Source organism: Triturus cristatus, chromosome 6 (genome assembly GCF_964204655.1).
Source record: "Triturus cristatus chromosome 6, aTriCri1.1, whole genome shotgun sequence".
NCBI classification, from domain to species: Eukaryota; Metazoa; Chordata; class Amphibia; order Caudata; family Salamandridae; genus Triturus; species Triturus cristatus.
Window position 1 is genome coordinate 1,823,563,148 of NC_140589.1, and position 18,243 is coordinate 1,823,581,390.

The following is an 18,243-nucleotide window of genomic DNA, read 5'->3' on the forward strand; positions in this document are numbered from 1 at the left end:
TTGATTTTTCTGCCCATATATCAGGTTGAATATTTGTAGGATACATCTTCTAGGTTCTATGGCAGAGTAGAGGTGAAGACAATATAGCTGGGTATGCTTGTCACCAGTATTGGCTAAATACACATATTACACAATTTAATTGTCAATCTTTTCAAGACCATAAGAGGTGTTATAAAATCATCCATACTGCTGGTCATTTCTCTTCAACATATTAAAAAAATTAGTTTCAAAGAACTTGAATAGCGAAGGACAAGACTATATATTTAGCCACTGCAGGTCTCAAAAACACAATGTAGCCAAGTTCTTACAATGCGTATGCTAATCACATAGATTTCCATTTCTTGGCCTTACCTTGCTTTTCCTGCCCATGTATGTCTGTGCAAACCAATCAGAATCCATTGCTTTCAGGTTTGCCAAAATCTGCCCCTACGATGAAAAGCAAGAAAATGTGAACAGTGACAAACAGATGGTTTTTAACAGTCCTGTACACAAAGGCAGGATATGATGCGCACGCTGATATATGTGTCCAATGTTTGTGGGTATTACATGTTCAGATAGATTGTATATAAACCGTGCATGTCCCCTTTTCCAGTTTCTGATTAATTACCATATTGCACTGAAAGGGTCATCTTTCCAGACGGCGCTATTGATGTTCAGTTTCTGCAGACATATCCAAATACAATATAGTGCCTCTAATATTTCTAGGGTGGCTACCTGTAATTTAAATGTAGCAAAGAAGTTAAACTGATCTGTAGGGAATTATGCGCGCTATGGGACGGTGACAACCACTGTGGGCTTTGGGAAGTCCAGGAGCCACTAGACTCAAGGGAGTTCCTTTGACTGATTCAACTGGCAATATCTATGGAACCATAAGGGCTACAAATTAAACTCTGAAGGTTACATAATCTGCAGGAAACCACCCAAGTGATGGAATGGGACCACAAGGCAGGGGTCGAAGTCTGGATTCTCCAAAGCTTCATACAGTGGTAGCAGAGGTTATGTACATGGCACCCTAGGGGCATGGGGGGGGAGGGGGGGAGGAGTCTGGGACAAAGCAGGCTCCCCCTTCACGGTAGTTAAGCAGATGTCTTTGTGCTCAGCGTTGCTTCCTTTAGGCGGCTGGCTTTCTTCCCATTTCCAGGATAGGTTTCCTAAGTAGGCTCGTCTAGCAGCCTGCTTTGATAGGCAATGAAGCTAGTCACTTCTCGCATCTGCACTCTAGCTCTTCAGCAGGCAGGGACGTCTTCCTTCTTTCAACAAGACTGCCCCACAAATACTTTATAGTCTGGAGGGACCAGTACCACATCTGGCTCTGGCGTAGTCTCCCTCCCTTCTATTGTTGTGCAGGTTCTTCTTGGTCAAGTACAAACAACAAACTGGTCAATTAAACCAATATTTATCTTCCACTGATCTCCAGGGCTGGCCATCCAAGTAGTTTGCAGGTTTCAAATCTTTGGGATATCCTCAAATCTTGAAGGGGCAAGACCAGCTCATACCTGGGGTCATGCAATCCTGTTGGCCCTCTTTAATCCTGTTTGGGCAAGCTTATTTTATTTATTTAGAGAGTTTTATATAGTGCGAACATGACCACTGAGGGTATCAGAGCGCTTTACAGATTGAGCAGTAGGACGACTACATGCAAACCCAGATATTCAACATATCGAAAAGTACATAGACTTAGAATGTCCAACATTCTCATGAGCCTAGCTTCAAGGACTCAAAGCAGCGTCGATAGCCCGGGAGTCAAGTGGGGAGGGCAGACTGAGGCAGATATTTCTTCATCAAGAGCCCTTTAACTTCTGATTTGAAGAGGACAGTGGAAGGGATCACCCTGACTTTTTTTTGGGGGGGGGGGGGGGGGAAGAGGAGAGAGTTCCAGGTCCATACCTGAAAATGCTTCATTATAGGTCTTTTTTTTCTTGAATATTTGTGGTTTAAGTAAGAGGGTGCTGGCACTTCTGGAGGCTCTTGAACCACATGAGAGCTCCAGTTTCTGAGCAAGGTACATCGGGGTCTTGAGGTGGATGGCTTTGTGCGTCATGCATACAATTTTCAGCTGAATCCATGCTTCATATGGGAGCCATTTCAGAACTAGCAGGTCCGTAGGGATGTGGTTGAATTTTTTTGTGCCTGTTACGGGCCTAGCCGCAGAATTGAAGGTCACCCTAAGGGGAGCAGTTTTCACTCTGGGCAGGCCACACAGTGTTGCAATGCCATAGTCCAGCTTTGCGATCACCAATGCTTGCACTGGAACCTTTAGGTCATGAGCAGGGAGATCGGGTTTGAGCTTCCTAAGGATGCGGAGTTGGAAGTTTGATCCTTTGGTGAGGGAACTGATGTGTTTTTACATGTTCAGACTTTTGTCTAGTATGATACCAAGTGAGGATTTCGAGTCCACGAGGTGAGGTCTGCAGTTAAGAGCCGTAAGCTGATTCAACCATTGTTCAATGACTGGTGATTGCTTGTGGGCTGAGATAAGGAGGAATTCTGTTTTTAGAGCATTTAGTTTCAGGTGGTTACGTGTCAGCCAGCTTTGCGTTTCCAGCAGGACTGAGGTGAGGGACTGAATGTCCTCAGGGGAGGCGATCTTCAGGTATAGTTGAGTATCGTCCGCATACATGTGATAGTGAATGCTGGATGATTTCAGCATTTCTGTTAGAGGCTCCATGAACAAGTTAAAGAGTGTGGGAGAGAGTGCTGAGCCTTAGGGAACCCCCAGCGTAACCGGTGCAGGATGGGACAGGGATTCGTTCACCTTGAAGCGTTGGGATCTATTCAGGAGGAATGAAGAGAACCAGTTAAGCACAGGTGCAGACAACCCCATCCTGTGTTCCAGGAGGACAATTAGGTTATCATGTTTGACAGTGTCAAATGCGGACGAAAAGTCAAGAAGGATCAGTAGGAACGACTCATTGTGGTCCAGCAGTCTTAACGCATCATCAGCAATGTGCGTTAGGGCCGACTCTGTGCTATGGCCCACGCGGAAACCAGATTGGCATTGTTCCAGGAATTGGAAATGGTCGATATGGTTGCAGAATTGGGATTGGAAATGGTCGATATGGTTGCAGAATTGGGCAAGCACACATTTCTCCAGGAGCTTTGCGAAGGTGGGGATGTTGGCGATTGGGTGGAAGTTATCATGGTCCGAGGGATCCGCAGTAGGTTTCTTTAAAATCGGAGTGATTTGACCCATTTTTAGGCAATCTGGAATAGCACCTTGCCGCAGTGAGGCATTGACGATCGTAGTCCACAATGTTAGTAGGGAGGATCTAACTTCCGGGAAAAGGTTCGAAGGCAACGGGTCATTGTAGCGGTTGGAAGGTTTCAGAGTCTACAGCGTTTTGCATATAGCGCATTCATCCAAGGTTTGGAAGAGACTCCAGGAGGCATTGTTTTTGGGGAGGTGTGGTTGCGCCGGGACCATGAAATCCCTAACAGGTGGGTATAGGGGGGTTAGTGGAATGATCGACAGGTGGTTATGGGCAGATCGTAATTCAGTTTCAATCTTACTGGTCTTATCTATGAAGAAATTTGAGAATTCTTCGCAGTTGGGCAATGTCCCTTGACCCAGTGATGCGGAGTTCGGATGTCTATTGGCTTGGGACTGGATGAGTTTGAACTGTTTTTTGGACTTTTTTTGCTTGGTCTGCGTTCTGAAAAAAGTGGCCTTTGAGCATCTGATGCGTTTAGAAGTGCTTCTCAGGAATCTTAGGTGGAAGAGATGCTCAAGGGCTGGATTGGACCGCCACAGCCTTTCAGCAAGTCTTAGGTTTCTTCTTTCTGAATAGAGACTATCAGTAAACCATGGTTTGGAGAGTTTAGAGGAGATTCTTTTGAACTGTAGTGGAGCGACAGAGTCTAATACATTCCGCATTACGTTATTATAAAGGTCGTGGACATCCGACATGTTTGGTGGGGGGCAGAATGTTATCACAGAGAGCAGTCAGATCATGCGGGTTGATGTTCCGTTGGCATCTTTTCAACTGTTTTGGGTTCTTAGGCTGGGCTTTACTCGTTCTTACCAAATCCACGATACGGAAGGTGATGCAATAGTGATCTGTCCAATCACACGGGAGGATAGAATCCAGGAGGATGGAGTTGGGCTTACCAATGATGAGATCTAAGGTAGCTCCTTTGATATGCGTGGGGCTGTCACAGATTTGGATTAGGTGGAGGTCAAGAAGGAAAGATTTAAGGCTATTAACCACCACATTGTTTACATCATTCCAATGGAGGTTGAAATCTCCCAGGAAGATTTGGGAGCCGTGGAAGTCTGCATTGGCTGAGGTGGGTGGTAAAACATGTGCAGTTTGCAGGAGTGATTGTTGCACCCAGTCACTTCAATGCATAGGTATTCACAGGACGGCAGAAAATCAGCCTGTAGTACCTTCACTGTAAGATTGCTCCGATGTAAACATGCAATACCTCCACCTTGGCCTAAGGATCTGTCCAACCTAATGATATCATAGTTGGGAGGTATTAAGAGGTCCAGGAAGGGGGCAGCTGAGTCATTAAGGAATATGCTACATACTAGTATGCATCTGTTCTTGGCATGTAGAGCTGCAGATCTACACACTGTGCATAGATTGCCATCTGGTGTTGGGCACGGATGTTGCAGTTGTTTTTCTCTTTAGAGGTATGTGACTCCTCCTTTGGATCATATTGCGCATGGGCTTCGGCTCCATCCTCAGATTGTTTTTCGCCAGCGGGGAAATGATGGAGCTTTGTAAGAAACAGGAAAGATGCCAATGTGTGTTGTATCTAAATAAGATAAAACTGGAACAGATAAAGGTAGGTGGCGGGTGGGCGTGTGTAGATCTGCAGCTCTACATGCCAAGAACAGATGCATACTGGTAAGTAGCATATTCAGTTCGAGGCATATGAGCTGCAGATTACACACTGTGCATAGACTGTGTAGCAGTACCCTTTCCTAGCGGAGACCACCAGTATCTGTTGCAGTTGTTTGAAACAGTGCTTTGAGGATAGCCTGGCCCACACTAGCTTGTTGCTTAGTTTGCACATCTACACAATAGTGTTTAGTGAAAGTGTGCGGTGTAGATCATGTAGCTGCTTTGCAGATATCATCTAAGGGGATGTTCCCAAAAAATGCCATGGAAGCCTCTATCTTACGTGTAGAGTGGGCTTTAGGGGGAACAGATAGCGTTCGTTTTGCTTTGTGGTAGCAAATCTGCATGCATTTAACAATCCACCTAGCTATCCCAGATTTGGAGATGGGGTTGTCTTTGTGTGGTGGTGAGAAAGACACAAATAGTTGTTTGGTCTTGCGAAAAGGTTGTGTTCTCTCTATGTAGCAGAGTAAAGCTCTTTTGACGTCTAGGGTGTGTTGAGCTCCTTCTGCAATGGTTTGTGGCTGCGAGAAGAATACGGGCAGTTCCACAGATTGATTGAGGTGAAAGGGAGAAATGACTTTAGGAAGGAATTTTGGATTAGTGCGGAGAACAACCTTATTATGATGCATTTGCAGAAAATGTTCTTGAATGGTGAGTGCTTGTATCTCACTGACCCTTCTGAGGGACGTAATGGCTACAAGGAAAGCCGTTTTCCATGTTAAAAATTGAAGCTCACATTTATGTAGAGGTTCAAATGGAGGCCCCATTAGTCTTGTGAGAACGATGTTTAGGTTCCACACCGGTGAGGGTGGCACTCTGAGGGGGACTTATTCTCTTAAGGCCTTCCATGAAGGCTTTTATGGCAGGTACTCTGAAGAGTGATAGATGATGTCTATTTTGTAGATACGCTGCTATGGCAGCAAGGTGTAGTCTAATAGACGTGTAGGCTAGGTTGCATCTTTGTAGGTGTAGTAAGTAGCCTATGATGTGTTGGATAGACACATCTAAGGGATTGACATTGTTGTGACAATAAATCACGAAACGTTTCCACTTGGCTGCGTAGCAAGCTCTAGTGGTAGGTCGTCTAGCTTCTTTAAGGACGTTCATACAGTCAGGGGGGAAGATTAAGGTAACCAAATTCTAGTATTTCAGGAGCCAGATCGCAAGGTTGAGCTGAGCTGGGTCCGGGTGCCTGATCTCTCCATGGTTCTGGGTTAAGAGGCGTGGAGAGAGGTGTAACTTTTGGTGCGGAACTACGGAGAGTTCCAGCAATGTTGTGTACCACGGTTGTCTGGCCCAAGTCAGAGCAACTAGGATGAGAGGTAGGAAATGTTGCTGTAGTTTGCGCACCACTAATGGAATGAGTGGGAGAGGCGGAAAAGCCTACGCAAATCTGCTTGACCAGCTCATCCATATCGCATTGCCTTTGGACAATGGGTGTTGATATCTGGCGGCGAAGCTTGGGCATTTGGCGTTCTTGTGGGTGGCGAAGAGGTCTATTTGTGGTTGCCCCCACATTTGAAAGAATGGTTGACGAACTTGTGGATGAAGTTCCCACTCGTGGATGTGTTGTGTTTGGCGGCTCAACAGATCTGCAATGGTGTTTTGGACTCCTGGGACATGTTGGGCTAGGAGAAATATGTTTTGAGGTATGGCTCAACTCCATATGGTCTGTGCTAGCTGAGAGAGCTGCAGAGTGTGTGCCGTCCTGTTTTTGGATGTAGTACATTGCTGTCATGTCTGTGCGGACTAAGACAGCCTTGCCTGAGACGTTTGTTTGAAAGGCTTTTAGGGCTAGAAATATGGCTAGTAACTCCAGATGGTTGATGTGGAGTAACTTTTGTTGAGTTGTCCACCTGCCCTGCATGGTGTGATGTAGTAGGTGAGCTCCCCAGCCGGAGAGCGATCTGTCCGCAGTTAGAACTATTTGAGGAACCGGCTCTAGGAACGGTCGCCCTTTGGAAAGGTTTTTGGTGGTCCACCGCTGCAGAGAGCGATGGGCACGACCTTCTACCAACACCAGATCTGATAATTGACCCTGAGCCTGGTTCCATTGGTGTGCTAAGCACTCTTGGAGAGGACGCATCTGGAGGCTTGCATGAGGTACTATGAATATGCAAGAGGCCATCATCCCTATAACTTGCATAAACACTCTGGCTGGAAGAGAGTGTTGTGGTTGAAATTTGGCGCGAAGAGCCTGTATGCTTCCTATCCTGGCAGCACTGGGGTAGGCTAACGCTCTTGAGGTGTCTATGGTGGCACCAAGGTATTGTTGTACATGGGACGGATGCAGATGGGACTTGGCGTAGTTTACTGTGAAGCCCAGGTCGTGAAGTAGTTGGATAGAGGCGCGAGTGTGTTGTACACACTGGTTGTATGAGCTGGCTTTTAAGAGCCAGTCGTATAGGTATGGGAAGACGTGGATGTGTTGTCTTCTCAGGTGTGCTGCCACTACCGCTAGGCACTTGGTAAACACTTGTGGCGCTGTGGTGACTCCGAAGGGGAGTACTTTGAATTGGTAGTGGTGACCGTCCACTACGAATCTGAGAAACTTCCTGTGAGCGGTGTGAACGGGAATGTGGAAATAGGCGATCTTGAGGTCTATGGTGGTCAGGAAGTCGTTCTGGGAGAGCAGAGGAAGCACCTGCTGGAGTGTGACCATGTGAAAGTGGTCTGAGTGTATGTTTTGGTCTTAGAGAGCCGTCCTTTTTGGTATGAGAAAATATAGGAAGTAAACTCCCTTGTTTTGTTGGTGGGTAGGAACTGGTTCCATTGCATTTTCTTGTAGGAGGGAGATCACCTCCTGCTTTAAAAGTGACAAATGTTCCTGTGACATTGGGCGCTGTTTGGGCGGAATGGTTGGGGGGGGGGGGGGGGTAATGTTAGTTCTGGACACGAGCCAGATTGAATTATCTGTTGCACCCATCTGTCTGAGGTGATGGTAGCCCAGACAGAAAGGAAATTGTGGAGTCTGCCCCCGACTGGAGTGGAATAGTCTGGGGGGAGTGGAGGGAAGTCACTGGGGGTAGTGGAGGGAAGTCACTGGGTGGGGGTGGAGGCAGAGCGGGAGGTGTTAGTTTAGCATCTGCCTTTGTTGTTGTTACCCCTGTAACTGCCTCTTTAGTAACACCTAGTGAAGGTGGATTGGGTAGGGGCCTAGTAGGAAGTGGAGGCGCTGTCGGAGGAGTAGCCTCTGGTGGTACTTCTAAAGGTGGAACTGCAAAAGGAGCGTCTGGGAGCTTGCGACTGCAAGGCTCCCATAGATTTTGCCGTATCTGTTTCCTTTTTCATTTTTAAGGGCTACATCGACATTAGGGCCAAACAGATGTTTCTCATCAAAGGGGAGGTTGAGGATGGAACTCTGAACCTCAGGTTTGAACCCTGAAATGCGTGGCAATTGGCATGTTTCCTCGCATTGGAGACTACCAGGGAGTCTAGTGGTGCGGGCCTTTAATGTAGGTTGGATCTGTTGGGGCGGCTTTATATTTTTACTCAATGCGAGGGTTAATGAACCTTGCCCTAACTGGGTCTTTACAGACCTCTGGTGCGTGCTTAATAACCCCCTTAAGCATGGGCAGAATTGATGTTGACCTCTGTGCAGTGTCAAATGTATCTAAGAGGAAATCCTCCTCTACGGGGTCTGTGTGGAGATCAACCCCGTGGTAGTGGGCAGCCCTATGGAGTAGCTGGTTAAAGCCCATCGTGTTCTCTGGGGGGGTAGGGGACGGGAGGGGGGGGGGTGGTTGAAAGAGTGTCTAGAAGGGTAAAGATCGTCCTGCGGGACGTCTGGGATGTTGTAGTCGTCCCATGGGTCTGGGGAGCCTGTAGGAGTAGGGTCCCCTGTTGGTTGGTTGTCCGCCCCGTCCCCTGTGTCGTGGATAATGTCATCATCATGCTCATCTGGAGATGGTGTGGGAGAATGATGGGGTGGGGGAGGAGAAGGAGGAGGGGGAGGTGGCGGTGGCGGAGGAGGAGGAGAAGGAATCCTCAAAGGGGAGGTGGCAAAGTCTCTCCTTTTTGGTGGTGGAACTGGTGCAGGCTTGTCCAGTGATCTTTTTTTGGTGCTAAGCGTCAAATGCCCAGTCTTTGGATCCTTTACGAGGGTTTTTTGGTACGGATCAGGTCGAAACAGTTCCTCTGTATGGGGCAGATCCTTCGGTGCCGATGGTGTTGGAGCCGTGGGTTTTTTAGGCATCGATTCGGCACTGGTTCTCAGTTTGGAACCGTGGGGTTTAGAAGTGTCTTTTTACTTCCTCGGTTCCGAGGCGGGTTTCGGCTTCGAGGTTTGTCGAGTCGAGGCTTTTCGGCTTCTTGCTCGGCTCCGAGGATGTTATCGGTGCCGAGGAGCCGGTGCCAGTCTTCGGCACAGAGTGCTTCAGTGTCAAGCTCGGCGCAGACGAGGAAAGGGGCATTTTCTTTTTCGGTGCTGGTGTCTATGAGATTTTTTCGGCACCAAGGGTAGGCTGGCTCGAGCCCGAGCTGCCTGAAGGCTTGATGGGCTTCTTAACCGGGCCTGGAAGCGAGGTATGGGAAGCAGTCTTTTGGTGCATACCTAGGCCCGAAGGCGTGACCGAAGCCTTTTTCAATGGCGTGGAGGGGTGTTTAGGGTCGGGGTCAACGTCTGTACTCACGCCCCTCTGTGCCGGAGTGATGTCCTCGACGTCGGAGTCGTCAGATTTGGAGGCGCTGACGAGGCCCTCTTCGGTTTGCTGTTCCGGAACATTGACGCCTTCTTCGAAGATGTCGTCGAGGATCAAAGTCGAAGAGTGAGCCATTGTTCTCCTTGCTAGTCGGTCCCGGATCGTCTTCTTCGATCGGAAGGAGGCGCAAGCTGGACAGTCCCTTGCCTCGTGTTCTGGAGAGAGGCAGAGGTTGCACACTTCATGGAGATCGGTGTGGGGAAACTTCGACCCACATCGAGGACACTTTTTAAATGGCGTCCTTTCCATCAGCCAGGACCGGAGCCCAGGTAGGCCCAAAGGCCTTCGTCAACGACCGAAAATCGAAGACTTAGATTGTTGAGATTCGCGTCGAGTGTGGAGAATGCGATCAAGGCAATACCGTCGAAGGGGGGAGGATTGCGCGCCGAACAGGAAAACTGGAACGAATCCGAACTGGAGTGCGAAGAACACATCCGAGACCGATTGCGGTAAAAAACAATCTGAGGATGGAGCCGAAGCCCATGCGCAATATGATCCAAAGGAGTCGTCACATACCTCGTGACTTCCAAAGACTTTTCCAAGAGAAAAACAACTGCAACATCCAGATGGTAATCTATGCACAGTGTGTAATCTGCAGCTCATATGCCTCGAACACCAGGTTTCCGTGAACATTACAAGGTCAAGATCCCGCAACAGGGTGAGGTCGGCAATGTCCGCAGCGTGTTTAGCTGCTGATCTACAATTTAGGAGCATGCATTTGAGACTAATGGAGTCTGTTGGATTGGGTAGCATGGTAGTGACTCGCGTGAGGTTGTTCTCATTTAAGGTTCTGGTGTTAGGCCTAGGTTCCCTGAAGGGATCCGTGGGGATGGATTCAATTTGTTGCAAGTTTGCTATGGTGAGTGGGTGAGCTGGAACATAAGAATGCAGGAGAGAATGAATATCTGTATCAGACAGGGAGGCTCTGCATCTGGAGGGGCGAGCAGGGTCATAAGGGAATGGAGCGGAGCGGAGGCCCACCTATGAGGTATATGGGAGACATGAGACGGCGACCTCCGTGCTTAAGGGCGGGGGAGGGGGGGGGGCGGGGTTGAGGGGGCTGGGTGGGAGGTGAGGAAGGAGCCCGGTACGCCTGCAATCAGGGAGCAAACGGAGATGGTGATTTTTTGTGGTAGTGCAGCTTGGTCTGGAGTTTGCAGACAGGGCCTTGGTGATATGCAGTAGACTGCGGACCTCTGTCTTAAGTTGTTGTAAGCAGAGTGCTATCCCGCTCAAGCGGCCTTCCAGTGACATGTGTGGATGGGATTGGGAGGATAGGTCCCGGGGATCCTGGAGCGGAAGAGAGCTAGTGAAGTCGGGGGAAAGTAGGGCGGGTGGAGACTGCAAGTGTCCAGCGGGAAGAGATTCTGGACAACGGAGCTGCCTGCTCGGAATGGATAAGCTAGGGGAGGACTTAATGAGGTCAGGGGAAAGTAGGGCGGCAGGCAACTGGAAGTTGTAGGAAGGTGGAATCTGACTACATGGTTGCCCCCCCTTTTTTTCCTGGTTTTCGACTTAGTCTGGCTGGGGTCCTGCAATTCAGGACCCCAGCCTATCTGCTTACTCCCTAAAATTGATTACAAGTACTTTAGGTACACTCCAGATTGGATTCTGCAGTACCCTTATAAGTCACTAGTATATGGTATACTATGTACCCAGGGCATAGGTACCCCAGAGGCCTACCAGGGGCTGCAGCATGTATTATGCCACCCCTGGGAAGCCTTCCAAAATGACACAACAGGACTGCTACAGCAGCCTGTGTAAGGTGGTGCATGCACCCCTTACTGAGATATAGGTTCACTATATCTCTCCATATAACTGCACATATAAACCTATCAGTCACCCCTATGGTAGGCCTTACCAATCCTGAAGGCAGGGTGCTGGGTTTTATGTGAGAGGGTGCCCATGCATGAGCAGAGCCCCTCTGCAGCCTTCAAAACCTTTATTCCGGGGTTGTTTGTGATGCAGCCAAAACCATATACTCTTAAGTGCATTATGAACAAACGCTTACTGGTAACTTTGGGATGGCTGCATCGAAACATGTGTTTGGTGTCAAACACCTTAGAATCATAACCAGTAACTGATGTGGGAGTATGATCCACCCTTCTAGAGGGAGAAACATGATTGCACCGGTATACCCGGTACCAACTTAACAGAGCCCTGGCATCACAAAATGGATGCTGCAGCCACACGATTCTGCCCTCCTGTTGCTGGACGAAACTCCGTAACGGGAGGCCTGGACAATAGGTTTCCTGTCACAGGGAGGTGTGACCACCTCCCAGACAGGCTTTAGTGTATTGGGGCTGGGTGGGTGCACTCCAAGAGTGCTTTGAAGTCTGCACTGGGGGCACATTTGGTGTCCCTTTGCATAGTCTAGCTCAAACCGGTTGCAGGGACTACCATCCCCTGCTCTGGCGCGAAACTGGGCAGAGGAAATGGGTGTAGCCACCCCTCTTTCCTGACCCTCCCATAGGTGGGTCCCTAGAGTTTATCCCACCCCTTCCTTGGGTATAAAGAAGGAACCCCTGGCTACAGGACTTTAGATTACACCTGGACGAAACTCAGATACTGAATCCTGGAACTTTAGACGATCTACATTAAACTAGACGACCAAAGAATCTCCCTTGGAGTAAAGGAGTTACTCCCCTGCAGGGTAGGCACCAAAGACGCATCTGACCGGTTTGCATCTCCGAAGCTCCTGAGGACTCCTAAGAACTTTGCAACCCAGGAGGTGGGTTTCCGTGGTCTTAGAGGTCAATCAGTGTCCACAGCAAGTCTGAGGCCCGTATCCCTCGTGGCGACCGTGCAACCCGAACACCTGGACACCGTGTCACTTTGCAGAAGCATCAGCTTTCCAGCGACTCCTGCAGCTGAGCTTTGGGTTACTTGTAGCCCTGACCTCGAGCAGCAATTTCACCAAAGATTGCCTTCCTATACTCCACGAGTGTTCCGTGAACTGGCCCTTTGTGTTTTCTCTCGAGGTCCCTTCGCGATCCCTGGTCCGTCGACTGGTGGGTCCCTGTGAAGGCAACTTTCATTCTAATTGGGCTTAACTGGTTGCTCCAGATGTGCCCTGACTCTCCATCGCTTGGGGAGTCCCCAGGACCTTGCTGGTCCGCACCGAAGCATCTTTTCTCTTCCTGCGTGGGTTGCGGTTGCCAAGGCTTGTTGGGTTCAATCCGAGCACCAACACCGCAGCACGCAACATCCTTCGTGGGATAGCTCAAATCGAGCTCCTGGTTGTAGTCGACGCCTCCTGGTCCTCGTGGTTGCAGAGTCTAGCTTCACCTCTTCGCACCTGAAACACGCAACATTGGTGGGCATTCGTCTATCGTGCCCCTGGTCACTGGCAAGTGACCCAGACTGTCCCCTCTGCTTTCAGGTTCTTCTGATCTTCGATCTAGGCTTGGATCACCCCGGACACTTCTCGTCTTCTCGGCAGCAGCACTTTGCAGCAGATCGCCATTGAAATCAACAACGATTCCCCGACACCATTTGAAACCTATGCACCCGACTTCCCTGGGTGAGGTAACTCTAAAGGGGTTTGCTTAAAGTCCTCTCCTAAGTGTCCTAAACTTGTAAAATTCCAACCGCGACTTTCCCCATAGAATAGAACGGGAGCTCGGGGCTGTGTTCTCACACTGCACGCGTCCCCAGTGGGTCACCTGTGTGACTACCTTGGGTGGTTCCTTGGGGTCCCAGCGATTCTACTTGCTCTAGGCACTGTCTCATGTCGTGGTTCTTATACCACTGTCCTAATATATGGTTTGGTCCCCCCCGGGGCCCAGTGTATATTGTGCTATTTATTGTCGTTTTAGAACTGTATTAATGTGCATCTTAGACTCTAATCTCAAAGAGATTAGTAGTGAGTGTTTTGAAATAAATACATATATTTTATATATACCTGGTGCGGTTCTTCTTGTATTTTGTAACTCAAGAGGTTATAATCTGGTAAACCAAGCTGCTTTACACTCCTTCAAGACTCAGCCTGAAGGCTGCTCTCCATAGCTACCATTAGGATAGCTTTCAATAAAGGTGGTCTTTAAACCTATTCATCAATAAGGGTTGTTTAGACTGGCACAAAGTGCCCACTATAACTAGTGGACAGCATATATCAAGTCAGCTTCTCACAGAAGTGCCCAGTAGGAAAAGATTCTGGGCAGTAGAGCTGCACGCTCGGAAAGGGTATGGTGGGGGAGGAGCTAGTGAGGTCGGAGGAAGGTAGGGCAGTAGGTGACTGAATGTGCCCCAAGGGGAGGGATTCTTGGAAATGGCACTGCAGGTTTTGGAGGATGGGCAGGATAGGGGAGGAGGGGAATGATGGACAGAGACGACTGGAGGCCAGTGGGAGCCTGATGGGAGTGTGAGTTGGGCTGGAGGAAGGAGACTTGGGGAGAATCAGGGCAGTCTTGTACGCAATGGGGCTATGGGGTTTAGAGCCAGCTAACCATAAAGGGGGGGGGGGGGGAAGCAGGAGGGTTCACGTGATGACTGTACTGGCGCAGCTCGTTCAATGCGTGCATTGCGAGGGAGTAATTAGGCGTTAGGGTAGGAAGAGGGGGGTCCATCGGAGCAGATGTGGGATCAGCGGATGGTGGTGTCGAGGTAGGGGATAAAGTTTGCGAGTGCTGGAGGACCGCTTGGGGTCCCGCCCTTCCTCTGGGTGCGGGATGGACACTAGCCACTGTATTCAAGATGGTGGGGAAAAATGTGTCAAATAACATTAGATTGCGGTCTGAGGATTGTATAAGAATGGTTCCATTTTTGTAGAGGGAGATGGTGGCTTCAGCTCTGTAATCCGCGGAGGGCGCCACTATCCATCTAAGACCATGTGGCGTTTTCAGGGAAGTGGAGATCTTGAGCAGAGAGTGAATGGCCTTCTGCTATTGAGCATGACGTTTAGTGTAGAAGATGAGGTCATTTATGGCAGCACCCTTTCTGATAGAGAAGTAGGGGTCTGAGATGAAGGATTCCAGATGTGATTTAAGTCGTCTATGTTTGAAGTTTTTTGCTGCATTTTTAGATAAGTTTGGGGGGGATATCTGATTCGGAAAGCGTTGGGACTAGTCGGAACCAGGTTGGGTGAGAAGAGGATCGGAGGTTTAGGCTCCATATTAGCAAACGTCCTCTCAGCGCACATAGGAGGTGTGGGTAAGCAGGTGGCTGGGCAGAGTTCGGTCCCCACCATCGGAGGTGTAAGAAGACCAAGCGTCACAGGAATTTCTATTGCTAGCAACGCCCCTCAGGTTCCTTAGGGTCGACTAGTGGTTCCTTAGGGTCGACTAACTTAGGAGGAATATAAAAGGGCTTCAGGGAGAAGGCGGTTTCTAAAGTTATACACGTCTCAAGCACAAAGGCAAGGGAAGTTTCATTCTGGCCGGGAATACAGCCATGTGAAAACGGCCTTGCTAGTTACCTCTTCCACAACAGAGACAAGCGCTTACAGGTAGGAAGAGTGGCGGTGCACATACATGATTTGGTGTCTGAGAAGGACACTAGTAGCCTCAAAGGCATCCACCATCTTGTATGGCACAACCGATGTGGAGTCCAATGGAGTACACAATTCACCTGCTCAGGAACATGTGACCCCACACACACAAATGGTCAGAGGCAGGATCGTGGTAACACCCTGCTTCATGGCCTCCCTGAGGCCACACTTTAGGCCTTTTACACACTGAGGCACATCTCGCCCAGGGACAAAAGAAATATGATCCCACCACCCCATCCTGTGGAACTCCACTGGCTCCAGTTGCCGGCCCGCACCACCTTAATGACCAGCTGTATCATTTACAAAGCCATCATGACCATCACCCTCGCTTATCTTGCACACAAGCTCATCTTCTCTGGTGGGTTTCAAAACACCTGCAGCCAGCCTACCATCAGACTTGAGACCAAGTGGTGTAAAAAAGAAAAAACAGGGCAGCAGGCCCTTTCTATCGATGCACCCAAGATCAGGAAAAACATTCCTGTATCCATGAGGACCGCCCCAAGCATCATCCAAATTAGGAAAAGGTGGAAGACTCACCTATTTAAAGAACACGACCTTATGATGCAGTGACAATCCATAAACCAGCTACCTCTTCTATCACTCCTAGACTTACGCTTGCCTTTGACCTGGATAAGTCCCCCCCATGTGTTCTAAGCTAGGTTTGCGCTAAATAAATACCACATATACATACATAAATCCGTAATATGCAAGTCGATGTCATCGTGAAGCACAAGATCCCACAGCTGCATGTGGCTTTACTTTTAGTGGGAGGGCAGTAAGCAGCCTCTTAATCCATATGATCCTAGAAAAAAGGCCTGAATCTGCCCCCTTATTTCAGATTATATGGCTGCCATTGGAAATGCATACATATTTTAGTTGTAGAGGACAGAAGTTGAAATTACCAAGAAGAGCACACTTTAGGTGTCATCTCTCCATCAAAGCTGCACTCGGATGCCTAGATATTGAGACAACACCAAAGCCATTAGAGGTCACAGAGCACATTTCTGATGACATCCAGTGGGATTGCAATGCTGTTGAGCACACTGGAGAAAAGATATACAGAGCTAGCCAGAAAGCATAAATGGATACGACAGCATGGCTTCATAAAGCCACGCCAAGGACTTTGACGTCAAGAGGGGCAGTTAGATAACCCAACTGAAAGAGAGCTTACTGTGGTGGAAAACAAGATGGCACAGAGAGAATGTGCGACACGGATATAATGGTCCAAACCTGAAAGAGTGACGTAAAACTATTTTCAGATCCATCGCCTATGTATGGGATGTTTCTATTTCTACAGCATTCCTGCTAGAAGCTTTTGTGGAACCAAAATAAAAAAAAAGAGGAAATCGAAACAAAAATACTGATATTTTATTCCGGCCTAAACTGACGAGGCAACTCAAGGTCTTGTCTATTAATTATTAAGTGAATCATATAGGTCTAAGCAAAACTGCTGTAGATGGCATCTCTGGATCAACAGGCAAGTCAGGGATACAACACACTTACATGAAATGAATTAAATGAGAGGAATTAGCAAAAAAACTTGCATTTGAACACTTACTGCAAACGCTTCATGGACTTCAAAGGCATCAATGTCGGCCAAGGCCAAGCCTGCTTTCTCCAGAACTTTAGGAGTGGCATAGGTTGGTCTACACAAAGAAAAGTGAAGAATGAAAATGAATCGTGTTATCAAGAAACCATACGATTCTGGGCACTTTACCACTGCTAACCAGTGCTAAAGTGCTTCTGCTCTTTCCCTAAAACAAGGCAATATTGGCTCATACCCAACTGGCATATCTAATTTACTTAAATGTCCCTAGAAAAGTGCACTTAACTGTGGCCTGGGTCTGTAAATTAAGTGCTACTAGTGGGTCTGCAGCACTGATTGTGCCACCCACTTAAGTAGCCCCTTAACCATGTCTCAGGCCTGCATTTGCAGAGCCTGTGTGTGGAGTTTACATGGTCATTTCGACCTGGCAAAATAAGCCTTTTGCTAGGCCTAAGCCTTCCTTTTTCCGTCCAGTCTTTTTTGAATTATTATTAAATATCACAAACACATACCACAGTGTAAGGCATATAACAGGCAGGTGCTGGTTGTAGGAAGTTGGCTGTTTATATACACCAAAATGAGGTATAGTGCGCACAGAGTCCAGTGGAACCCCAAAGGTAGGCAGAGGTAAAAGTAGGTAGCACCTTACTCTCTATTTGTGGTAGTGTGGGCGAGCAGTAAGGCTTTACCAGAGGGTAGTGTTAAGCATGAGTTGTACACACTCAGGCAGCAAATGATGTCTCACACACAAAGACTGAACTCAGACCAATTTTGAATGTATTAAAATATCGTTTAGTTATATTTATTTTCTAGAACCAAGCAACCTGGCACAGGTAAGTGTAAACGGTTATTTTCAAGGCAGGTTAAACAATGCAAGCAAGCTAAATGAAAATGATTGTTACAGGTTTGTAAATACTTTGAATACAGCTGAAATTACTGTTAGATTACTTTTGATTACTTTTCAGATTTCTTTATGGATTACATTTTCTACTCAGTGTGATATGCCAAGATATCACACTGGGACATTTCCTAGAGAAAAGGTAAGTAAAGCCGTTTTTATATATTTGCAGTTTTTAAAATTTTCATACAAAACAAACTCCACACTTGGAACAATTTTCACAAAAAAAAACAGCAGTCCATGCACTCCTATCGGAGGAAATGATGTTATTGGTTTCAAAGTAAATACTTGGGTTTGGGAGTTGGTTTTCTCGGGTTAGAAACAGGGTTCCCAGGGGGTCGAGGATGCACTCTCTAAGCACCCTCAGCGGCACTAGGGCAGCTGGGTGCAGAGTGCTGAGGCCCAATTTTATCCAATGGGGGATAGGGGGCCTCTGGTTGGTGGCTGCTCACAAGCAGTCCAAAAGGCTGTGGGAGCAAAACTCCTGGAAGTAGGTTCAGGGCAAAGGGGGATCGGTTTAGCACACAAAGTGTACCCGCAGCGGTGCAGGGGCAGCTGGATGGAGGGTTCTGGTTTGGCGTCAGATGCCCTGTTTTCAGTGGTGATTCTCGGGTTGCAACAAAGACTGAAGGTTCGGGGACAAAGATGTTCTGGAGGTGACCACCGGTTGGAGAGGTAAGTTGGGATGCCTGGTGATGCTGGGACACTGTTGGTTGGGCCACCCAAGACCATGGGACATCGGGTGCAGGGGTGTCTTTAGG

At 48.2% G+C, this 18,243-nt stretch overlaps 1 protein-coding gene across 2 annotated transcripts in view; it reads right to left on the reverse strand.

Moving 5' to 3' along the window:
* The window catches only part of HADHB (hydroxyacyl-CoA dehydrogenase trifunctional multienzyme complex subunit beta), a 341,378-nt gene that overhangs the window by 2,727 nt on the left and 320,408 nt on the right, over positions 1–18,243 (reverse strand). For both annotated transcript variants that reach the window (XM_085613199.1, XM_085613198.1), the window contains exons 13-14: positions 16,597–16,684; positions 352–426 (exon numbers count right to left, since the gene is read on the reverse strand). In XM_085613199.1, the coding sequence (XP_085469325.1) occupies positions 352–426; positions 16,597–16,684 (163 nt within the window). The remainder of the gene's footprint in view (positions 1–351; positions 427–16,596; positions 16,685–18,243) is intronic.